Here is a 24822-nt window from a genome sequence, read left to right as displayed (position 1 = left end):
ATGACTGAGCCCCACAGGGTTTCGTTCACCACTCTCCACGGTCCACTGAGCAGCAGCTTCTTGAAAAGGTCTCGGAAAGATGATGGAGAGCAGCCCCAGGACTCTGAACCAGCTGCCACAGCCGTTAGAATCACACTCACTCTCTTTGAGCCAGATCACAAACGTTGTCCAGAATTTTTCTACCCAGATCTTCTGAAGAGTTGTCGAGGGAAAGTAAAAGGTAGTTCTTCAGGAGACAAGGTAAGTGTCCTCGTGGCCTGTGGGGAAACTGTGTATCTGAAGTTTTCAGAGGCTTTTTCGGTATTGCTGTTTTAAGGCTGTGTTGCAAGGTGGCTGTGTTTTAGCTGTGAGGAGCCGAGAGGTGGAAGGAGGGTGGCGAGGTGTTCTGCAGGCGGGAGAACTGGCATCCAGGCAGGGGTTGTCGTTGTCAGGCCACACTGTCACACCCCTTTGCCTTGGCTGGAATTTCACGTCAGAAAGGCGATGTGTTGGTGGCAGAGTGTGGGAGGTAATGCTCGTTTGGTTCTGAACTGCTCGATCTAAAGTGATTTCTGGTACCTGGCTTGCTAGCAGCTGTGAGCATCTCTTTTCCAAAGAGCCTCAAAAGGAGGGATGCTTCTGCGGTATGTGGCTGTATCTTTTTGGGGACGCTGCTCTCCTGCACGTGACTATTTCCACCTGAGTGCTTGACATCACTGCTTGCGTGGTGGACACGGTGCTTCCAGGTGTTGCCTGACGCTTGTGTTTGCCTGTTGAAAGGCATTTCTGAGGATACAATGGCACGCAAACTTCTGTGACATCTAAACTTTGTATTATGGTTGTTTTTCTATGAAAAGAAAGTTGATTGAATTCCCCTCATTTTTACTGTTGTGCTTAGCTGCTTTCTTTTGGTTTTGTTTTGAGAGTTGGGAGAAGCAGACAGGTACAGAACTAGCCGAGAAAGCACCCAAAGCCTAGAGGCACTCTCAGAATCGTAGGGTCGTTTGGGTTGGAAGAGACCTTTAAAGGCCATATGGTCCAACCCACCCCGCCATGAGCAGGGACATCTTCAACCAGAGCAGGTTGCTCAGAGCCCCATCCAACCTGACCTGGGAAGTGTCCAGGGATGGGGCATCTCCCACCTCTCTGGGCAACCTGGGCCAGCGTCTCACCACCCTCACAGGAAAGAATTTCTTTCTAATATCTAGTCTGGATCTTCCTGCTTTTAGTTTGAAGCCATTACCCCTTGTCCTAGCGCAGCAGGCCCTGCTAAAAAGATTGTCCCCATCTTTCTTATATGCCCCCTTTAAGGCTGCAATAACATCTCACTGGAGCCTTCTCTTCTCCAGGCGGAGCAAACCCAACTCTCAGCCTGTCCTCCCAGCAGAGGGGCTCCAGCCCTCGGAACATCTTTGTGGCCTCCTCTGGCCCTACTCCAACAGGTCCTTCTTGTGCTGGGACCCTGCGAGCTGGAGGCAGCACTGCAGGGGACTCTCCCCAGAGCACAGCAGAGGGGCACAATCCCTTCCCTCGCCCTGCTGGCCACGCTGCTGGGGATGCAGCCCAGGGTGCCGGGGGCTTTTTGGGCTGCCAGTGCACATTGGTGGCTCATGTCCAGCTTCTCACCGCCCAGTACCCCCGAGTCCTTCTCGTTAGGGCTGCTTTCCATCCCTTCATCCCCAGCCTGTATTGTCCCAGGTGCAGGATCCTCATGAAGTTCACATGGGCCCAATTCTCGAGCCTGTCCAGGTCCCTCTGGTTGACATCCTGTCCCTCAGGCCTGTCAACCGCACCGCTCAGTCTTGTTGCAACCTGGTGCACCTGGTGTTGTTTGCAAACTTGCTGAGGGTGCACTTGATCCCACTGTCTGCGTCATTGATGAAGATATTAAACAGTACTGTACTTAAGGTTGATTTGTCTGAGCCTCTGCCTGGATGTTCTAGTCCTGATGGGTTTAATGCATGCAGCTTTGGTGGCAGCATGACAGGATTGATTCTGATGGTTTTGTCTCTTTTATTTCTACAGAAGAAAGACCCTGCTGACCCCTTTAACGATGATGAGAAGGAAAGGCATAAAGTGGAGGCTCTTGCTAGGAAGTTTGAAGAAAAATATGTATGTTTATCTTTATATTATGTTATCCATTAGAATGAGTAATGCTGTTCAGCTCAAAACCTGTAGTATTTGATGGTCATTGGATCTTATTTTCCTGTTCTCCTGCAGTCCTTTATCTTGGCTGGAAGGTGCTGTTTTCTATGTTCCTTTTCAGTCTCAGGGCTGTGGTTCATGAAAATAGTTTAGATAAGTTCTTAAATCAGATGAGTCTGACTAAAGCGACTGATGTTCTCACTTGTAGTGTCAAATAACTTACTGCAATTTATTGTTCCGATTTCAGGTTGGGTAGAGTTAATTTTCTTTCTAGTAGCTGCTGTGTTTTTGGGCTTAGTATTAATGCTGATGACACATATTGTTTTAGTTGTTGCTAAGTGATGTTTACATTAGTCAAGGACTTTTTCAGCTTCCTATAGAAGCTGAGGGGGAGCATAGACTGGACAAGCTGGCTGGAGGAATATTCAGTACCACAGACGTCACGCTCCGTATACAAATGGGGGTTGGTCAGGGGGCAGGGATCCACGACCACTGCTTAGGATGGGATGGGCAACCATTCACGGGGTAGTGAGAGCCACTTGTGTTGTATCACTTTATTTTGTATGTTCTTTTACATTATTAGTGTTATTTTCCTTTTCCGTTATTGTTGTATTAAACTGTCTTTATCTGGACCTACGAGTTTTTTTTCCTTTCCCCTCTTTTTCTCTCTCTTTTCCCTACCCTACTGGGGGGACGGGGAGTGAGCGAGCGGCTGCGTGGTCCTAGTTGCTGGCTAGGGCTAAACCACAGTGCTTATAAAAAATTAATTTTCTTAAGCAAAAATTAATTTCTAGGCCCCCTGGCTGTGGCACAATGTAATTTGTCAAGTCTCTGAGTACGGTGCTCTGGTGAGTCTGCTGCCCTTAAGATAGGACTGCATTGGGTAGTGTGAGAGGCACATATCTGGCTTACCCCTTTCCTTTCCGTTCTTCTTCTCACTTTGCTTTTGTAGATGGCAATAAAACTACGTTATGTTTTAAAACTGTCACTTCTGGATAGCGAGTGTCTCTGTTGTCTTGTGATACAAGTGACTTATGGGTCACCCTAATGCACTGTGTCTATGCTTGATGCGTGTAGTACCGAGTTTGTACTGACTGTGTAGCAGATACGGAAGAATAATCCATCTCCGCACTGGCAGAAACGTTGAAGGGGTGCAGACCCAATTCAACGTAAAGTCTGCTGGCACAAACTCAGCCTGTCTGGCAGGTCAGCGATTTGTTTCGTTTGGCTGCACTGTTTTTATTTGGTTCCATGTGACAAGGCCTAAAATCATATCCTGAGATTACAGTCTGATGGGAGCTAATGCTGGTTTGGTTCTGCTGCTGCTAGGAGCAAAAAAGATCCCATTCTCTTTATTGTACTACGGCCAATGTCGGTGTCCTGTACCGGGGCCATCCCCGTGGTAATTAGAAAAGAAAGGTGAACTCACTGTCAATCTTTTATTGTTTAAGGGTGGCAAGAGGCGTAGGAAGGACCGTATTCAGGACTTGATTGATATGGGGTATGGATACGACGAATCTGACTCCTTCATTGATAATTCTGAAGCGGTGAGTTCTGGGGCAGGGGGTGAGAGTGGTTGAAGGCAGCTGCCTGGAGGGCTGAGCTGGCACCTGGGGAGAACCCGAAGTGGGTGTGAGCCAGGAGCGTGCCGGGGCTGGGGAACGAGAGCTCCTGGGGCAACCGCATGGCGGGCGAATGTCAGCAGGCGAGTCGGCAGCCCCTCAGATGCCCTGCTCTTGAGGGAGCACGAGTGCCACCCCATTCGCCAAGCCGCTCAGCTACAGAATAAGGTAAGAAAGCTCACCGTGCCAAGAGATTGTTCTCTGTTACTTCCAGTACGATGAGCTTGTTCCGGCTTCTCTTACTACGAAGTATGGAGGGTTTTACATCAACTCAGGAACACTGCAATTCCGGCAAGCGTCTGAATCTGAAGATGACTATGTTAAAGAGAAGAAGAAGAAGTGTCCCAAGGTGAGGAAGCCGGCTTTCTCCATTATTTCCCCTGCTGGAGCTGGGAGGATATGCTGTATGAAAGGGTGTTAGCATTCAAAGTAGGGAGACGTTTGTGAGTTTGTGTGGACAGAATAGGGATGAGCGCTTGGAATACCATTCTGTCCCCATATTTGATAGTAAAATGAAGCATGCCTGGTATGGCTGTGACTGCTGGGAGGCTGCCTGGTTCCTGGAGTAGAGGTGACAGCAGCACCTTGTCACCCTGAAAAGTTGTTTAGCATTATGGGGATGAAGACACTAGTGCTCCTCTTTGGTGGTATTTTCATAATGCTGAAGTGAAGCGGCTGAAAGGGGAAGGAGCAGGAGCACTTGGCGTCCCATCAACTTTTTTGATGGGAGCTATCTCCCATGTAAAAGCTAGGTGCACTGTGAAATGTTGGAGACGGTGTGTGCCTCAACTGTGATGACAGATGTGTGGGGTTTGGGTTACTGTGTGCAGTGGGGAAGGAGCTGTTCTGCAGTTCTTGGAGAAGGCCCAAAGTATCTCGGGGGCTGCAGGTCCAGTTCCACGACCAGGAGATGCTTTGATTCTGACTTGGATTTAAACCCTTTGCAGAAGCGGAAGTTAAAAGATGGAAGTGAAAAACTGAAGAAGAAGAAGAAAGATGATTCTTACGACAAGGAAAAGAAATCCAAGAAGTCCAAGTTTCCAAAAGCTGGGTAAGGACAGAGACGGAAGTCTTGCTGCTTGACGCTTTGATTCAATGTTACACGTGGCGTTTGTTACGCTGCAGTAGTACCCGTTGCAGTGGGGGTGGCTTGAGCGCGTGCTGCATAAACCCCAAGAGGTAAACCCCACGTTGCTTCCAAAGGGGAGGTAAAAAGGTGGCTGAGGCTGAGGGGAGGAGCAGAGCTCCACAGCAAGAGTGTCTTTATAACCCGAGTGGTTATTCTTCTTGTTGCGGGTCTGCTTGTGCTCTTGGTCTGTCCTTGCTTTGGTGTGCCTGGCGGGTCTGTTTCCAGGTCAGTATCTGTTGCCTGTGTCTCTTTTGCTATGGTTTCCTTCCAGTTTTTTCCTTCTTCCTGTATCTGTCCTTCTGGATTTCCTTTTTCCTGCATGGATCTGCTTTCTAGCAACACCAAAGCCATGCCTGAGCTGGTACCATGCATGCAGGATTCCTTCTTAGTGATCAAGGAAAAGGCATTTGCTCTCCTGGTTGTAATAGGCAAAAAGCAGCCAGGTGCTGCCACGCGAACTCTGTCTTGCTTCAGTTCCTCTGCACTCGCTGTTTGTGTGTTTCCCAGTCTCCCTTGCTGGAATAATGCAGGTAGCTAAATGAGAGCGTAGGTCGGAGGTTTAAGCTCCGTCGTCTCTTTGCAGTGAGGAAGGACAGCCGTCTGTTCTCCCAGCTGAACGAGCAGCGGGACACTGAGACCTTAAGAGGCCGTAGGCTATTTTACCTGATTTAACTGGTTAAGGGGGGCTGAGAGTTTCCAGGGGACTGGTGCATGTGGCTGAAGTGAACTGGGGTGAAGGTATCCCCCTCTCTTGCCCTTCATCTTGCATTCGCTTCAGTTCCCTTTCCTTATTTATACTTTGTTCACAGCTTTACGGCGTTAAATGCAAGTAAGGAGAAGAAGAAGAAGAAATACTCTGGAGCTCTTAGTGTGAAGGAGATGCTGAAGAAGTTTCAGAAGGAGAAGGATGCTCAGAAGAAAAAAGATGAAGAGCAAAAAGTGGTGACTCCATCACCGGCAGAACCTGCACCCGTGAGGGAGCCAGAGGTAGTGGCTGACCCTTTGCTCTCGCTCTTTGGCCATGCCAGCGATAACGACCTGCTTCAAGCAGCAACAGCCATGGACTCATTAACTGACCTGGACCTGGAGCGGCTCCTGAGTGAATCCCCAGAAGGGAGTCCCTTTCCTGATGCGGAGGATGGGAGTGATGCTATTGGGATGGGCTTGGAGCAGGATTTGAAGCAACCACCATCCCTCCCCGAAGGCATTCCAGCCCCTTTGGAAAAACGAATCAAAGAACTGGCTCAGGTAAGTCGCTTTTTTGAGTGCCCGGATGTCAGGTAGTGTCCAAGTCCTTGGCCTTGGTATCGCCTGAATGTAACAGTCGGTATCGCACCTGTGTGGACGTGATGCAAGAGGTAATTTCCTAAGTCAATTTGAGAAGAATGAAGTTAAGATATGGACTAATGAGGCTGAAGGAGGAATTCCACCTTGATCGTTGTAATGTGCTGTGATGGTCAGGAGAGCATCTGTGAAGTGGCGTGCAGTGTTGTGTGTGTGAAATAAGTGGGCGCATCTGAAAAGCATTACGTGTTGTACATTGTGAGAAGGCGTGAAAAGCCCTGTAGATGGAGCCTGAGGATTTGTCAGAACTGTTTCCCATGTCATACGCTGGCAGCTGCCTTCCTTGAGGCATGGGTGCTATTTGGCATGTCCCGCACTGGAGCTGCATCCCTGGGCATTTGGGTTCTTTACCTCTCTTTAACATCTCAGAGTTGGGGTACCGTTTAGGGCGTGGAACCTATTACTTTGTAGGAGGGTGATCCCCATCTTTTCAGCGGTAGCTCGTCGTGCAGGTGGAGTGCTGTGGTACTGCCCCATCTTCTGCAGAATGTTGTGAGGCGCTTTGGGACGCGCTGCTCTGGAGAAGCAGGAGAGCACTGGGTGCTGGTCAGGGATCCCTCTCCTGGCACGTCAGAGACGCGCGCTTTCAGGCTCGCTGTGGGGCTTGTGTGCTGTGAATGCCATCACCATCAGCCTGATGCTGAGATGTCTTGCTCCTGCTACTAGTGTTGTTTGTAAACATGGATTTTAAGTCCTAACTAGTGGTCGACGACCTCTGCGGTGCTGCGTGTTCTACTTTCTGGAGCACATCATTTTATAGCACCTTTTACTTAAGCATCTCTTACTTAACAACTCCTGTTACTAAAAATAAACTTCTTTTAAAGATAACTGTGGTCTGCTGAGAATTTTGGGGTATAGTGATGGTGAGCAGATGGAAGAGTTGGAGGAATCAAAGAATGTATTGCCACAGCTGATAAAAAGAATGGGCTGTTCACGGATGTTTCTATTTTCTGTTGAGGCTGTTAGCGGAAAACACTGAAACAGCTGTTTCTGAACTATATCTGAGTTAAAGGCGAATACTGGGAGGGTCCCATGATAGTTAATTGTAATGTTCTGTGGTACAGAGTAATACCAGACTACTCACAGATTTTCCCGCTTAAATTTTCCCGTTGCTGTGTCTCTTGTTGCTGGACTGTGTATGTTAAGAAAAGAAACCAAGGAGGAGATATACAAGATTTAATAAATTGAAGCCTCTTTCTTGGTCAGTTAGCATTTTGGGACACGAAGTCTGTTGTAGGTGGGAATGAAGAGGTGCTATACCTGTCTGAGAGCCAGGTCTCTTTCTTCCCAGCAGGTCAGAGCATCTCCTGGGTTAAGTGGAGCCTTCAGGCATTTCCTCTTCTACTTAAACTGATTTGACTTTAACCCTCTCCTTCCTAAGAGAAATTTCTTGTTGAGTATTCGCTTTAGCATTGATCCTTCTTCCTTGATATCACTATCTGTCTGTGACCTGCTGCTGACAGAGAGGAATGTACCCCTTCTGGACATAAATTAGTCGCCTCAACCTTGCAGCGTTAAATCGGGGTATTTCAAAATCGTGCCCTTCTTTCCTGGTCTTCTTTCCCATGCAAGGAATCACTGACTTGATGTGGTGCCTTGCGGTAAGGCCCAGTTTTGTTTACATCCCCACTCAGAAGAGACCGAAAGCTCTTGGCAATTTTCTACTATCTCATTCATCTCTTGGAATTATTCTCCCGCTGGACATATTTTTCATGGGTGTGATTTTTGGGCAGTGCTGTGTGTGCTACAGTCATAGCTCAGGAAGCTTCCTGAACGGGATTTTTTTTTTTTTCTTAGTTTCCATGGTGTTGACTGGAAATAACACATTCCCTGTGGCTGCTACTCTTTCTGTTGGTTTCTTGGCTTAGTGTCCAGATTGGTCTAGAAAGCCTGGTGATAAGTATCCCTGACCCTCATTAAATGTGACTGGGATGATCTTTCTGGTTCCTGGGACAAGCTCTGTGCTCGTCTTAATCTAACAGCTCTAATGTGAAATTAAGACCAAGCCCTAGAACTGCCCCTTCTCCCAAAGCAGCCAGTTGCCACCAAACCATCTTCTTTGCCCCGTTAAAGGAGGAATCTTCACTCTAGTGTAGTAACTCTGATGCACTTAACTATAGTGCATCTGGATGGGTGAGTTCAGAATGGGAAGATCTGTGGGCAGGAGGTGGTCTTACCAGTTCAGAAGCCGGTGTTGGACTTGAGCTGAGGAGGTGTAAGAGGAGAGGACACAATCTCTCTTCTGTTTGTCAACTGTGGCAGCTTTTAGCCCATCTACAGCAGGTAGCAGGTGCAGAGCTTGGTGGAATAAAACCGTGCCTTGTTTTACAGTATTTCTGAAGCAGTTTAAAAAAAAAACACTTGCTTGCTTGTGCCTGTCTGTATCCGTGAACTGATGATGGCGTGTTATTTGCTATTTTCCAGGCTGCCAGAGCTGCAGAGGGAGAAGGCAAACAGAGATTCTTCACTCAGGATATCAACAACATCATACTGGAGTAAGTGCTGCTGGGAGAGAAGAGTGGGAAAGGAGAATATTAGGCACAGCATTTTTTTGGTAAATTCAGGAGCAGGTTTAGCAGGAGTTGTGGGGGTGTCCTTATACAGGTCCACCATGCGCAACATGCCTAGCATAACATGAAAGTCTCCTAGAAATGGCTTTCCGTTGAAATACAATGTATAACTGTATCCAGGGATGTATCCAGGCCTCCTGTTCTCAAGATGATGCTTGATACCTGTGTACTTAAATTTGGTCACTTGACCTGTGATTGGAGCTTGATACAAAACCAGTAAATCTCTCCCTGTCGGAGATGTCAGGTGTGTTGTTTGCTATTTAAGTTATATGCTCCATGAAATATTTTATAACTGGGATAAGGCTGCTGTGTTCCAACTGGTTTTCTTTGCAAACTGGAGGAATGCCATTACTGCTCGGTGTTTTCAAGTCCCCCAATTATAGAATGCCAGTGTCGCTTCACGCAGCTGTTGATAATGGCTTCATTCTTCAAGTGCCTGGAGAAGGCTGATGAACGCACACAGCTTTGTGATCATCGTAGTGTAATAATACTTACACAGAGGCTTTAATTTCATTAAGGTTTATCAAGGCACTTGAAGGGAATTGCTGAAGGGAAGTTTGAGAGTCTGTTTCCTTCTCGTTTCAAGTGGTGGTTACCACCTTTCAGCATTCCAGTGCAGACTGCACAAACAGTTCCTAATCTGTTGTTGAACTGATCGCTTTAACCACATTCGGAAGCGATCTAAACAGATTTGTATGACTTTGCTATAGAATCAGTTAGGGGGTTTTACACTTCCTATTGACACTGACAGGTGTCTTAAAAAGCTAGTCTCTTAAGTGACATATAGCTGTGTAGATGGGTTTGGCACACACTGACCTCTCTAACCTACTCACTGGGAAGTAAGTTCAAGCCAAGGGATAAAGTATGATTCTATATTACCCTGTGTTAGACTGCCATAGTACCTGATATAAGCAGCGTGTACCTCTCATTTCATTGCCTGACGCTCCTACACTTCAGCTGCCAGGAAGATCTGCAGAATAAATGGGACTGCTGACATCCTTTTCTTCCTTTTCCAGAGTCTCTGAAACTAGATTAAAAGGCATAGCTTGGGAGAAAGGTCTTGAGTCTGTTGATTCTAAAATCTAAAGAACCATTGTGTGGTTTGGTTTGTACTTTGTTCCTCTCTGCCTGCCTCCAGCTCCCCAGGTTGCATGAGGTTTGCGTTCATGTTGCTTGGAGAAGCCCTGGCAGGTCCCTGGTCAACACTGTGTTTTGTTCTTCAGCATCGAGCTGCAGACGCGGGAGCTGAACAGCCAGATCCGGTCAGGGGTGTACGCCCACCTGGCTGCGTTCTTCCCGTGCAGTAAGGACACTCTGGTGAAACGTGCCCGTAAGCTTTATCTCTATGAGCAGGTGAGTGAACTGGACAGCACAGCCCTGTCTCGTGTGCATGTTACCCCTGATCTCCAGAGCACGGTTGTCATCTACCCAACATGGTGGTGTCCTCCACTGTGCATGGTTCAGGCACCCCATCTGGTGGTGTGGGTTCAGACCTGGCCAGGTCTCAACCTTCCAAATTTGGGTGTCTCGGCTGGAACACACCATGTGGAACTTCAGTCTGTTCTGTGCTGTGCTCTAGGGTGGCCGATTGAAAGAACCTCTACAGAAGCTAAAGGAAGCCATTGGAAGGGCCATGCCAGAGCAGATGGCCAAGTACCAGGAGGAATGCCAAGCCCACACTCAGGCCAAGTTTGCCAAGTAAGCTCCTTGTTTGCCCTTTAGGCACTTGTAGGTCTTCTCAGCGGGTTCCCTGTGACCAGTAGGCTGCTCTCATGAAGTTTACCACCTATTTTTGTTCTCTAGCCACAAATTGTTGACAGGCATTAATTGGCCTATTTAAGCTGTGTGTTCTTTGTGCTGTCTATGGCGATGCCAACTACAGCAGCATTGATGGGACCAGAACTTGGCTGAAATGTTTCCCTTCTGTGCAGAGGTGTCTTTAGGAACACGGCGGTCTGAGAACAGTCAGGCTGGATCAGTCCCATAGTGTCTATTGCACAATATTGGGAGATGTCTTAACCTTGATCACTCAGCTCATCTTGCAACCAAAATGAGATTTAGGCCCTCTACCCATGGGTGTGTGTTCACTGACTATTGAGACCTCTGACAAGTGTTGGTCAGAGATACTTAATGCTGCCTCTGAATCTCCAGGACAATAAATTCCACATTATCTCTGTCTCCATTTTAGGATTCTGGAGGAGGAAAAGGACAAAGACCAGCGAGATCGAGTTTGTTCTGATGATGAGGATGATGAAGAAAAGGGAGGGAAACGTGTCATGGGACCACGAAAGAAATTTCAATGGAATGATGAAATCAGGTTTGCATAATTTAGATATCAAGTGAAGCTGTGACTTGTCTTATTCTATACAGATGGAAGTGAAGCATTTCAGTATATGTATCTTGTTTTTGGAGCAGCGCTGATCATCTGTAGTAACAGTCAGCTTGGAGTTTTGTGGCAGAACGGGCTGTTTATGGAAGCCCCTATTGCATTTATTAAATCTCACCCTTATATACATTGCAAAACTAAGCTGATTTCGGCCAAAGGCCAGCTGTGAGAGAAGGGCTAAGAAGCCTCTCTGCAGAGGCCAAAAGTGAGAGACAGATGTTTGGGAAACGAAGGAACTCGGCTGAATTGCTGAAATCCTACAGACTAGACTCTTAACAAGACCAGATTGTGGTTGTGAAAGCAGTTAGAGGTAGTGGGGACTGCTGCCCCTGGCACCCAGGGGTCTGGCAAGGAAGAGAGTGCTGGGTGAAGGAGAGAGGGACAAAGGATAAAAGGAGAATCAACCACGCCGCTGTCTTCATCTTATTCTGTATCAAATTGGAGTGCTTCTCTGTAGATGGCCGTTTGATTTAGAGCAAAGCAAGTTTCACTTAATGCCTTCTCATTGCCTCTCGGCACGAAGGTCTCCAGAGAGGTTCAGTTCTGCGGTTGTTAACGACGCCTGTAATTGTGGCACTGGTTTACTACCTCTGCTGTTGCAGGAGATTAAAAAGGGAAGGAGTAACAAGGCTTATTTCCCCTGGCGCATCCGTGTGCGTGCGCACACAGAGCGAGGAAGGTGCCTTTCCCTTCCTCTTTCTTGCGGAGGCAGCGCAGGGTCGGTTTTATTAGCGAGGTGTTGTGCAGAGCCAGGTGTGTCCTGGCGTATTCATCCAGCCCCGGATAAAGCGAGTGACCTCCAAGTGGGGAAAGTTAATCCGCGTAACCGTATTTGAAATCTTCCTGTTCTTCAGGGAGCTGCTTTGCCACTTGGTGAAGATTAAGTTGGATGGTTATGACCTTGACAAGAATAAGGCTCAGTCTCTAGAGGATTATGTGAAGACCTTCCTAGATGGAGAGGTGAAGCCCCTTTGGCCAAAAGGCTGGATGCAGGCCAGGTGAGCAAGCCTCAAGTGGTACTCCAGGGAATCCTTGTCCTCAGGGACCTCGGAAGGTTATTAGTCCTCTCCCTGCTCAAAGAAGGGCTAGCTTCTAAGTTAGATCAGACTGCTCAGGGCCTTGTCCTATGGAGTGTTGGAAATCTCCAAGGATGGAGATTACCACAGCATCTCTGGGCCCCCGTTCTGGTACTTAATCACTCTTCATGGATCTTTTCTCCTTATATCGAATCAGAATTCCCTTTGCACTGAACTGAATATTCCCTGTTTTTGCTTTTTAGCGTGCACCTTTGAGGAAGGTCTGGCTCCATCTTCTTCATGGCTCCCCGCTCCCCCCTCTCTTTAGTTAGTGGAAGGCTGCCATTAGATCCCTCCTTGGTCTTTTCCTTTCCCGGGCTAAGCCAACTCATTTCCCCCCATCTCTCCCTGTACGTCACATCTCCCGGTTCCTCTGCCGTCTTAGTGGCTCTGGACTGTCTCCAGTTTGTCAACACCTCTCTTAGATTGTGGTGACCCTGGAGCTGGGTGCTGTATCCAGATGTGACCTCACAAGTGCTAAACAGAGGGGAATAAGCACCTGAACTGCTGGCTGTGCTCTTCCTAATACCTCCCAGTATACAGTTAGCTCACAGCACTGTACCTGTGCAGCAGTGGCTCATGTTCAACTTGTCCACCAGGACCCCCAGGTGCTTTTCTGCAAGGCTGCATGAGGTTATTCCATCCCAGCTGCAGGACTTTGTCTTTAGTGAACTTCACAAGGTTTGTGTTGGCTCCTTTCTCCGGCCTGTCCAGGTCCCTGTGAGTGGCAGCCCTGACCTCCACCGTATTCTTCCCTCTCCCTCTGTTTTCATATCACTCTCAAACTTACTGAGAGTGCAGTCCGTGCTGTCGTCCAGGTTGTAAATGACAATGTTGAGTGGTCTTGGCCCCCATATTGACCTCTGATGGATGCCACTGGCAGTGACAAGTTACAAAGTAGAACTGGGACTGCAGTGAAGCTGACTGTGGTTTCTTGAATCTGTATTACAAAGGATAACTTTGTAATCTGTCTCGTGAAGGATACATTTTTCAGACACTTTGGGAAGCCTGCCCCTAGACCCTAGAGTATTCCCAAAAGAAAGCGAAGCAGAAAGTTTTAGGGATGTTAGACTTGCGCTAGACATATCAGAAGGCAGAGTAAGTAGGAATTTGGTGTGGTTTTCTTTACCCTATCTGGTGTCTTCACTGCTGTTCCCCGCTCTTTCATGCCCTCCATCATCCATGCCATTGAGCTGGCGATCGCAGAGAGCCATACAAATTGCGGAGGGTCATTCTGCGGGGACTGTCATCAGCTTCTGGCCCGCTTTGTTTTGCTCGATAGTTCAAAAGAAAGGACAACTGTGCAGTCTTGCTGCTGGAATCTCTGTCTCTTTACATTTAAAGAGCTGGGCAGCGCTGTCGTCTTCTTGCTGCTGAATTTGCTTTTTGGGTTATGTGGGGGATAAAGGAAGAAGTAGATACCAGTTCTTAAGAGCAGTAAGTATGAGTAGCACATCAGAGATCCATTTGGAAAAGTCCATGGCCACTTATTGCAGTTCCATGTGTACGTGAAGTACAGTAATGTGCACGGTTGCAGTGAGTTGTTTCAGTGTACGGGAGCTGAACAATGGCATAAAGAGGTGGATGCAGATTTCTGCTTAGTTAATGAAGGGGTTACCAGCTTGAGGGTCTTAGCTTGCCAAGTTTTAAAACCACTTTTCTTTGAATAAAAAGAAATTTAAATCTTTTCCCCCTAGTTTGTAGGTGAAACTGTTCTTGGGCATACAGATTTTCGCCTAAGACTCGGTGTAGGAGGGCCTTCCGGTGAAGTTAACTACAGAATGACAGAATTCCCAGTTGCTTTCCAATGGCTCAAGGACAATGGTTTCTCCTGCTGGGACTTGATGGAGTTGAACTCAATGATCCTTATGGGTTTGTTCCAACTTGAGATATTCTATGGCTCTGACTTTGTGGTTTAAAGGCAGAGGGTAGACTGACAGCCACACCAAAGGGGAGGGATTGGCAACATTAAGAGAATTGTAAACAATTTTATGGACAAGTCAGCTTGATTCACTGTCCTCATGATCACAGAAGTTCATCTTTAAGAGGAGGTTGAAGATGGACAGAGTAACAACTTTGGTTATGAGTTCAGAGAGGCCCTGCCATGATTCTGTGTTCTCAGTTAGCACTAAAAGGCAATTAACAGAATATAAGGTTAAAATAATCTCGCTTTTTAAAAGAAAAAGGATGACAAAAGTCTTTGTCAGGTTGTTAACAGCAGACGGGAAGCGTATTCCATGTGCCAGTAGTGAAGGTATATTTATGAGCTTCTCACCCTAACATCTAAGCAGACAGCTGAATGGCAGCTGTTTTAGGCGAAACAGTGTTTGTGTGAGATTTTGGTTTACTTTTTCTCGGCAGGAAAGGGGTTTGGATGAAGCTCTGTTTATTGGTTGCGGTTCTTCAATTGTTACAGAAGCGGTTGTGCTGATTTAAGAAGTCACCTCAGCTGTTTGCCGGGGACGCAAAGGCAACAAGGACACGCAATGCGCGAAGGCTTCTCGTCCGTCTTGCTGCGTTGAGGCAGGGGAAGGGAATCTTTCTCTCTTGAAGTTGGTGAAGAGCTCTTGGATGATCTGCCAGCTCTTGGACGATCTGTGGCAGCAGTAACGCCCAGCTCAAATGATTGTACCGCCTCTCTGGTTGGCTCTCGGCTTTCTAAGTGGACAGAGCTTTTTTCCTTAGTTATTGTCCAACAGCTGCCTTAATGGCCTTTCCAGCGCCTACAAGCATAGCTCCCCGGAGAGGGAATTTTGTGGGGGAATTCAGCAGGATTTTCCTAGAAAAGGGATGAATATTTGTTTGCTCTCTGTGGTTTTAATTGCGCTAAGTCCCCTGCTGTACTGTGCAGCTCTGTCTCCAGTGATCCCAGCTGCTCTACTGGGTCTTGCTGGATATCACTTCTCATTGCTCTCTTCCCTTCTTAGGACACTGTTTAAGGAGAGCAGGCGTGTGCATGGACACCTCACATCAGTCCTGTGAGTATCGCGCAGCATTCCTTTGGAGTGATAACTGGTGAACTCCGTTCCCTGGGGCCTGGGTGGATCATGCAGGAGCACCTGAGCTTGCTTGGCTCCCATCAGATAGTTTGGCGCTGCTTTATTTGGGGAGGTCTAGGGAGAGTAGTTGTTTGTGTGCGACATCTCCCAGTGACAACCTTCCTGAGGTGCTTTAGCCTTACAGTAAGCTCAAAGATAAGAACTTTTCCAGGTTGCCTCCTGGCCTTGTTCACCAGACGGGAGTCAGGCCTCTGTGCTAGTCCCTGGGAGGCGGATCAAGGTAAAATGGAGTGTAATGCCAGCACTGTGATTTACTGCTACCTGTTCAGTCGGTCCTTACTGGATTCTGGATTCCCTCTTTCGCGTTGACTGGTTGAAGGAGGGGTACAATGAGCTCAGGCTAGTGAAGACGGGTAAAACAGGCTTGTGGGTGGCAAACCAAGAGAGCCATCAGAATCCAGCTGGGCAGGTGCTTTAATGCCAAAGGGTCTCCTGGATCTTGCTGGCAGTCTAGAATAGATGATGATAGGGATGTAGGCTGATGTCTGTTTGACAGACGGTCCTGTTCTTGGCACTGGATGAGTGAGGGGAAGTGTGAAAAAGAGTATGAAATAGAGTGTAGAGTCATCCTTCCCTCAGCCGTACTGTTCCGGCAGTTCAGGGATGTCTTGTACCAGAGATTGCATCTGACCAGATCTATTTTCGGTGAATTTGGCAGATGCTTTTGCATCCTTGACTTCTTCTGGGAACCTAATAGAAATGTGTAACTTTTCTCTGTATCGGTTTCTCTCTGGGTATTGCTATAGTTAGGTGAGCGGTGGGTTCCTGCAGTAGCTCCTACCCCTGCGGCCGGTGCAGGATGTGTCTGTTGAGTGCTTTCACTGCTCTGCTACCATTTCAAGACTCTGCTCTGCTCCCTAATTCATTCCCCTGCGTGGGAGTCAGGGCTTCCTAGAGCAGAAACCAAATGTCACGCGGTTTTGAATCCTAGCAACCTGAGATGCTGCCTCTGTTCCCTTGGTTCTTTGCAAAAGACTCAGTGGATCGTCATTAACAGGGCCCAAGCGTGCTCCCTAATTGGATGCTTCCCTGTGGGCATTCAGTGAGCCGTGTTTCTTTTGTCTCCCTCAAAACAGGGCGAAGAAGAAAGTTATAGCCCCTACTAAGGTGAAAGTCAAGGTGAGTTCTTTGTTTTCTGGTTCTCATGGTTGACATACACCAAGAGTCAAGCGTCTGCTATCTTAAATCCAATATTTGAGCCTTCTACCTATACATTAGGTGCAAGGAAGTTGTGCTGTGAAATAGCTCTAGTCAGTCTTGGGCTTGCAAAAATAACTAAAACAGCAGCTAAAATTGATGGCAGCAGCAGTCAGGAGGGAGGCGGGAGGTTGGCAGGCACAGAACGTGCCTACTCTGCCTTTTATTCCGAAATCGGGAGCCTTCCCTTCCCTTTTCAGCAGTAAACCCTGCTTCTCTTCTGACTCTGCCTTCTCCTGTGATTTTTGTTCCAGGACTCTTCCTGCAAACCAGATAAAAAGGTGTCGGTTTCTGTTCCTTCGATGCACTCGAGCAGCACCTTAGCTCTGTCTTCGGAGCCCCAGGGAGGAGCTCTGGGCATCAGTGCCCAAACCAGAGAACTCTTGTCCCTTGGGACAGCCCAAGCAGCCAGCAGCACCGGCACTCCCGCCACCTTCATGGATGACTCCTTGGATGAGGACTTGATTCATAATCCTACTTCCTCCCTCGAAGCAGTCTCTAAGGAACTGGCTGTGCTGAACAGCAGAGCGGGAGGGAGCCCTGACTTTACTCTTCCTGGAGCTCCGAAAGCTCCACCAGAGAAGATCCCGACTCTCGCATCCTCAGAGGAGAAGAGGACATTTGCAAAGTCCAACCCTTCCCCTACATCATCCTCTGGTTCCCTCCAGTCTCCTCTAAATTTCCTGGCTGAGCAGGCCCTGGCATTGGGTCAGTCTTCTCAAGACAAAAAGACGGAGAACTCTAATTACAAAGAGCTCTCCTGCCAGGCCTCCCCCAGCAAAATCCTTCCTGATACACACCAGGCTAAACAGAAACACCACAGCCTGGTCCGGCCAAGCCACGGGCCTCCGACCTCCACCCCAGCGCCGGGTTCTCAGGTGAAGGTCTTTCACTCAGGCAGCCAGCTACAGAAAACTTTCTCTTCCCCGGCTCCGTTTGTCAAACTGCAGAATCCCAAGTCCTCCTCCCCGCTGCCCCAACGCTCCCTCCTCCAGCAGGTCAAGTCATCAACCAAAGCTCAGAGCTTCCATTCCTCTGCGTCGCCAGGCAGCACCCAGAACTCTGGCAGCTCCCACAAGAGCCCAGGCTCGTCCTCATCGTCTCTCAGCTACGCGGGAAAGCACTCAAGTGGCTCTAGCTCTTCAGGACAATCTTACAAATCGCCCTTCATTTCTGGTTCCCTCTCCAAGCACGGGGCTTCTTCCAGCAACTCCTCATCTGGAGCTTCTGCAAACCAGGGCTGCTCCTCTGGGAGCTTGCTGCCCGGTGTGCAGACCCCTTCCTCAGGCCAGGCATCCAGCCGCCCGTCCTCAAGCTCCTCGGTGAAGAAGACGCCTGTTTCGCAGAAGCTGACTCTGGTGGCACCTCCTGGAGGTTCAAACGGAGATTCTAGTGGGGGCACTCAGGGGGTGGCCAAATTGCTGACCTCCTCCCTAAAGCCAGCTGTTGTTAGCAGCACCGCATCTTCTACCTCTGTGCCGGTAAGCAGGGGTGTGCTGGTCCAGCCTAAAGCCAGGAGGACGCGTGGCATTGTGTCAGGCCATCTCCTGACTTGTTCAGACCTGCCGTAAAGCGATGACTTCAAAAGAATTTCCTGAAATTCTTGAATGACTGTCTGGATCTTGGCTGCTTAGGCTAGGAAGTCCTGGCCTTTGCCAGGGGCTTGCGCTCCAGAATTCAAGCTTTCATTTTCAGCTTAAAGTAACAACTAAGCAAAATACCGTTCATTGGGATACAATGTCTCGCGGAGGACTCCTGGGTTACCTATACAGACTTGTATTATTCAGCCATTGTGTTTAATGGTAGAAAGGCCTTCATTTTCATCTACAGCAAAAAAGTAATTGTTCCTAATGCTGTTGTATTAATTTGTCGTTGGCTCCTCATACCTGCCTTCTTTTGTGGAAAGAGCTGGGCAATTAAATGAGTATATTTAAATGGGCCTAAAAGACATGTACTGCTTCGGCCTGTGTACCATGGGTGTTACAGAGAGAGAGCGAGCTGAAAAGCCTTCCCCAGTGGTGTCTCTCTCCATGGGAGAGATCTCAAATAACATTCTTGGGCGCAGGTGTGCATCAAACCTTGGTGCCTTGAGTTGTCAGCGGTGATATGCTGCTAGACGTGAGTAGGAAGCATCCTCCCTGGAACTCACAGGCAAGGCCTAAGCTGTTCCTCTGCCTAATGGAGGCACAGTTCCAGAGTAAGGAAACGACAGAGTGAAATCCATTACGGTCACATTTAGAAGAGCGTAGCATCCAGCAGCAGGATTATTAGTGTCCTGGGCGCCTGCAGGTGGCCTCAGGAGTTGGCAGCTCTCGGCCCGGGCTGGGAGGGCGCTTCTTGCAAGGAGGAATTCTTGAGCGCTCCATGTTTTGCAGTTCTTTTAAGTATGAATGCTGCTACACCTCGGTTTTCCTACTCCTGACCCACCTTTTCTGTTGCTTTTCAGAAAGGAACTAGTGGAGCTGTGCTGCTAACGAGTTCTTCCTCCTTAAGCGTACTGGCTCCTTCCTACAAGTCCAGCAATCCAAAGCTGCCAGCTGCCCTGAGCTCTACCCCATTAGGTATTATCTCTCCAATTCATTCCTTCCCTCTTCATGTCATCTCCTTCAGTTCAGACTCCTCCCCAAAAGCGGGAGTATCAAAGGATGCAATAGTTACGGGACCTGCTCCAGGAACTTTCCACCACGGCCTTGGCCACAGTGAGTATCCTCCTGGTCACGCGTGCGTGTGTTACTTCTGCCTGTGCTGTCAGATAACAAGAACGCTGCTGCTCAGCTGTGTTAGCCCATTGCAGACCAACCCATCTCTCTTGCTCTTGCTTCGTGCTGTAGTTCGTGCATTTATATCTCCAGCAGTTGCATTTGGAGGACCTTGGGCACATCCCTATAGCTAGCCCAGAAGTCCCAATAGTTGGAAGCTGAGCTATAGGCTAACTGCTGCAGCTCCTCTGCTCGTTTCTGTCTTCAATGTGTATTTGTTCTTTTTTTTTTTTTTTTTTTTTTTTTTTTCCCCCTCTCCTTTCTTTGTTTTTCTCTCTAGGTCTTCTAGCTGGCTTGCACTCCAGCCCCCACCATGCAGCGTCACTCCCACATTCTGCCCTGTCCACTCATTTACCGCAAAGTTTGCCAGGTAACTTGTCAGACGGTCATGTTTGTCTTCTTCGTCCTGAGTCATCCTGTATCTCAGCAGATACTTCCTCGAGGGGTGAAAGCAAAGGGGTTATCTGCATTGTCCGACCGGTGCGGTCGTCGTGAAAGCCTGTGGCCTCCCCGAAGTGCAAAGCGAGGCGTTACCGCTCCGTGTCCTTTCCATTTTGGTCAGCCAGGGCAAACTTGTGCATTTCTGGAATGATGAGCCCTCGGTGCTTATAGCAAGTGTTGGTTCCTGGAGGTACTCAGCTTTGCTTCTTGCGTCGCGGTGAAGAATTATCCTGCCAGGATTAAAGCTGTGCGTGTTTATGCGCAGTCTGCCAGGACTGCCCAGGAATGAATATTCTGGCTCCGTGGAGTTGTGTTACTGGTGACCTATATAAAATGTGTCAGACCAGAATGTCTCGCGTCTGTGCGCTGAACTAATTGGCCGCATCTCCTTCGCGACAAGTTTGGAGGGTAAACGGAGACTGCTTTGCTTGGTGTCGACGACGTGGTGATTTTACAGTTCAGCCTGTTCCTGCCTCAGTTTGATGCCCGCAGAAGCAATGCATAAAACAAGAGATTTCCGACAAATACCTTTTCTGCTTGTAAATGGAGTCCTGCCCGGTGGGCTGTGAGCGTGTGTAAATATGGTAGCACTGTGGAGGAAGGAGAGAAGTTAGGGGGAATGGTCAGCATTGAGAAAATTGAAATGCAGGGCCAGCAGAGCGGGCTGATCTGCTTCAGGGAGTTCCTTATCTCATTGGTAATTGCTATTTCTGCTTTCTTGATCAAGTGTTCTTTCTTCGGTGCGGTTCAGTGCCGCTCTCTTCGTACCTCCTCCCGTTGTGATTGTCTTACTGGGCAATACAAACCCCTGATTTAGTAGACGATGTGCCAGCCTAATATTGTGGCACTGAGACCATTAGATGTGTGGATAACCCGCTGGAGTTCCTGTGGCCTCCCGGAGCAGTCATGGGGCAAAATGCCCTTGGCTGAAGAAAGAAGAGAGTGCTGTGCGCGGGTGAAAATTCAAAGCATTTGTTGTCTTTGCTTCTTTTGCTGAAGTTTGACTGCGGTGGGTTGTTGTGCCGCTCCGGTGTGGTAGAGCAGAAGAAGAAGGTACTAGCAGCGACCGCTGGTGTGACAGACCCTTCCCTCCTCTGTGTAAATTCACAGGTACTGGAGAGCGAGATGATTGATTTTGCTTTGAACATGGGTTGTGAAATGTATTCTCCGTCACTGAGGAGTTCTCTGTCCCATTATTTGAGGGAATTTAGAGTGAGTTACTTCACTGTTACTTACAGGGCTTGTAACAAAAGAATTTTTGGATGGACTGCTGCTCTTAAGCAGGACGTAGTGCCAGAAGCTGTGAGCAGACAAAAGGTCACTAGGAATAAGTGAAGAAAAACTGACCAGCTTCAGCAGGGACCTGCATTCTCATTTGCTGTTTTCACATAAAGGTTGGAGGTTGAGCCTAGTGCTGTTATCTCCGGGAATGTTACTGTGGTGTTTCGTAGAACGCAGTAGACATATAAGTGACCACCGTAATCTTAAAATATCTCTGGGGTGTTGGGAGGTTGCTACAAATGGAAGGAAACGTTGATGGCTTGAGTAAAAGTGCATATCCCAGCGTTCATCAAAAAGCGTCTGAGCAAGGAGCATCCAGTGCTTGCTTGTGTGTTGTCACTGCTGCGTTTGCTGGTGGTGTGGTGATGGTTCTGCCTGCTCGCTTTAGAAATGCGACACGATGAGCCTGAGCTCTTGCATGGAATGAACTGTCCTTGTCCTGGAGAAGAAGCTGCTGCTCCGCTGCTCAGTGCCGCTGCTGCTTAACTGCACATCTCGGTACACCCGTTCCTTCATCACGGTCTGATGGTAGTTCTAATTGCTTCTGGAAAACTTCTGCTTCCGTAAACTTCCTTCCTTTTTCTCTCTTCAGTGCATTTTCTCTTTTCCCTCAACCTCTGTTCCTTTCTTTTACTTCAGTGGATAGATTCCTATGTTTCCTGCCGCTATCAGCGGGCACCTACAGCCTTCGTTAAAATGGCAAAGGTGTACTAACGGTGTTCTTTCAGACCACCTTTAGATGCAAGTCAGCGAGTACCACGTATTTCTGGTTTCCTAGATGGGGAGACGTGCTCGGGTGGCTTTTAGAGAAGAGTGTAGGCTAGCTAGTCAACCAGCGACCTGAATCTCTGCCGTGGTGCTTTTGCTGGGAGGCCCCAGGAGACCCTTACTCAGATACAGAGACAGGGCTGCTCCCGCTTGTGACGTGTCTCCGAGCGCATCCTCTTACCCCCCCGACTCCTCGGTGCTGGAAGGGAACAGTAGGTCTTTCCGCGCGGAGAGATGTGGCTGTCTCAGCTGCACGCAGCTCCGCGGAGAGCTGATGCCGAAGCCCTTTCCCACTTGGTTTTATTTTCTTTCAGATGCTTCTCAGCTTCACGGCAAAGGGTCCAATGCACAGCAGCGCAAGTTGTGACGTCTGCAAGGAGGGGAGCTCGAGCACACATAGGATAAAACCAAGAGGAACAGGTCATGAACTTCGGACACCGGCTGTGTCTTTTTTTTTGTTGTTGTTGGGTTTTTTTTGTGTTTTTTCCTCACGACAACTGGAGAGACTGAACCGCAACGAGGAGCTCATTGGTGCGTTTGCTCAGAGGCTTTCGGAGCTGAGCCCCACGCAGAGGCCCGCCTTGAGCCATTGCTCTAATGAGAGAAACGTTTTGTAGCACTGTTTTATCGCTGCTGCCCTTCGCGCATTCCCCGGCACTGGCAGGAGCTGGAACTCGCGGGGAGACTCGGGTGGTTTGGCTTTCTTGCAGTGGATTCCCACCCACCCGTGTCTCGGAGCTGCCAAGTACCTCCAAGTCCAGTTACCTCCTCGGTCTCCCAGTGGAGGGTACGAAAGGTGCTTCTTTCTTCTGCTTTGGATATACTTGGGTAAATTCTAGCACTGCCAGTGCTTTCTGAAGACGTTTGACAAACTTTTCAATTGTACTATAAAACTGTGCTACAATTAACTGGAGGACTTTAACATTTCCTGTGTGGTGAATCTAACGAACCACCTGATGTTCCCCTCTGGAGGAGAAGGAAGATTCTAGAAAGAGACATTTTTAGATGCAGTCATTGACTTTTGAGAATTTGACTTCTTTTGGGTTTTGGATTTTTTTTTTTCTTTTTTCCTCCTGCTCAGTTTTATCCTCATTACCATCGAACGCATTGGATTGAATGGGACACTTCTCGGCATGTCATGTGTATAGGAAGACATAATTCCAGTGCCTTTTATGGTGGAGCAAGAATGGACTAGTGACACACATTTCAGCCCTATTTTGTGTGCTCCTCAACCCTTTTTTAATCATTCTGTATTTAAAATGTATTCTGTTTTATTTAATAGAGCTTTTTATGGTTGCACATCAAAAAAAAAAAAAGCTGCACTGTCTGGACTTCAATGGTGTTTTGGTGACTGCAAACACAGTACCAAATCCAGCAAGAGCACCAGTTCTTAGCCGAGTTTGTGCAAGTGGGTTCCAGACCCTCCCCTAAAGCCATTCTTTCCTCGGGTCGACACTTATGATCTCTTTGGTGGGCAGAGGGAATGATCTAGATTAACCGAGGTCACTACTAGTCAAATGAATTCGAGAATAATATTGCTCTCCTCGATGATTTCTGCACTAGGATCACGTGCTCGTCACAGCTGCAGGAACGGGGACCATCTAGAATTGGGGTGTATCTTTTTCTTTTTAATTTTTTTTTTTTTTTTTTAACTCTTAGACCTAAATACTTCTCCTGAGCGCACCCTTTCAAGCTGCGCGTAGCTAAAAGGGCAGGCTGTGATTCCAACCGAGCTTTATGGGGTTTGAATTTTTTTTTTTTTTTTTTTCTTTCTTTTCCTCTCTTCCCCCACTCTGCCTCTTCTCAGGCCCCCACAGCCCCATCTGAATCGTGCAGTAGTAGCGCTGATCCGCATAGATTTTTTTTTTTTTACTGGTATTTCCAGCAAAAGCTTGCAGCCTTCCTTCTTGAGCTTTGGGGAAGGATGCCGACACTGAGTATACCAGCAAATATCTGCTTTAGTTTTCCCCGGTTTTGGCAAGATCCAAGATGGACTGTTTTCAGTATGAGCTGATGCGTAATTTCCCAAGATCAGTGCGTTGTTTGTATTTTAAAAATAAAAAAAAATGCAGCTCAGATTTAAAATTTGTTTACAGAACATACCTAGGGCGTAGCGAAAGAGCCAAAGACAGAACTTGTGTTACTAAAACTAAGCGCAGCGGTTACGGATGGACTCTGAGCGGTGGATGTTGTCGCATGGTTCCTGTTGGAAGGCCTAATCCTGAGAGGTACTTTGCGCTTTCGACTTCCCCTGGCAGCTGAAGGAGCGTGCAGACACCTGGCAGGATAGGGACTCTCAGCGAGTGACTCGAGGTACCGGTTCTACTCCCTCTCTTTGCTTTCACTTGAATGCTGCTGCTGGGAAGCACCCGCGTGCGTGGCCAGAGCAGAATGCCCTCCTAGGAATTTAGCGAAGCCTCTTGCCTCAGGGAAATGTTTATTTGGTGGAAATTCTGTGGGATATTTCTTTTTTTTTGGTGGTGGTGGTGGTTGTTTTTTTGTTTTTTGTTTTTTGTTTTTTTTTTTCTCTTTACACGCTATAACGAATGAGTGAATGGGATGGAGCAGAGTCGCAGCAAGGCGCAAGCGCGCCGCGACCCATGGGGAGCCGGGAGTCTGGTGTCTCTGCCTTGACGAGGCAACTTGCAACGCTTTCGTGACGGCGTGGGGAGGCGAGGCTCCCGTGGCACGCGCTTAGGATGGCAGTTCCTTTCGGGTGTAAGAGCTGTGGTTTACTATTATATTAATTTTTTTTTTTTTTTTTTTTTTTGGTGTGTGTTGGGACTGTCTTGCTGAAGATAGCGGGGGTGGTATGAAAACTGTTAATCTTGTACAGAACAACCGAATAAATTGTTTCAAAGTTTCCAAAATGCTTTTTTCCATCTCCTTCCCTCTAGTTTCAGGACTTTGTTTTCAAGAATTTGCCTTTCAGCTTAGATGATCACCTCTTGATCATCTCATTTCTGCAGTAATGAATTATTTATTGTTTTAACTAAAGTCTCTTACGCCGTAAGTAAATTACAGCTTTGCTTCTGGCTGTTGCGGGGGTAGAATTGCATGTCCTCA

At 48.0% G+C, this 24822-nt stretch overlaps 1 protein-coding gene across 1 annotated transcript; it reads left to right on the top strand.

Annotated features, from left to right (window-relative positions):
• On the top strand, positions 1-23167 carry UBN1 (ubinuclein 1; the record flags this gene model as incomplete). The annotated part of the gene is made up of 17 exons (XM_082490569.1): positions 1-240; positions 2005-2091; positions 3576-3671; positions 3961-4095; positions 4694-4797; positions 5685-6123; positions 8644-8714; positions 10013-10142; positions 10369-10487; positions 10978-11106; positions 12030-12173; positions 15179-15229; positions 16387-16429; positions 16762-17988; positions 18954-19206; positions 19547-19636; positions 22071-23167. 17 exons carry the CDS (start codon positions 1-3, stop codon positions 22121-22123), a joined length of 3411 nt encoding a protein of 1136 aa, XP_082346695.1. The 3' UTR covers positions 22124-23167.
• Between the last annotated feature and the right edge of the window lie 1655 nt (positions 23168-24822).

The sequence above is a fragment of the Vanellus vanellus genome (assembly GCF_965231255.1).
Source record: "Vanellus vanellus genome assembly, chromosome: 14".
In the NCBI taxonomy this organism is placed as follows: Eukaryota; Metazoa; Chordata; class Aves; order Charadriiformes; family Charadriidae; genus Vanellus; species Vanellus vanellus.
Note: the sequence above shows the minus strand (reverse complement) of the source record. Positions and strands in the feature narration are given on the sequence as shown.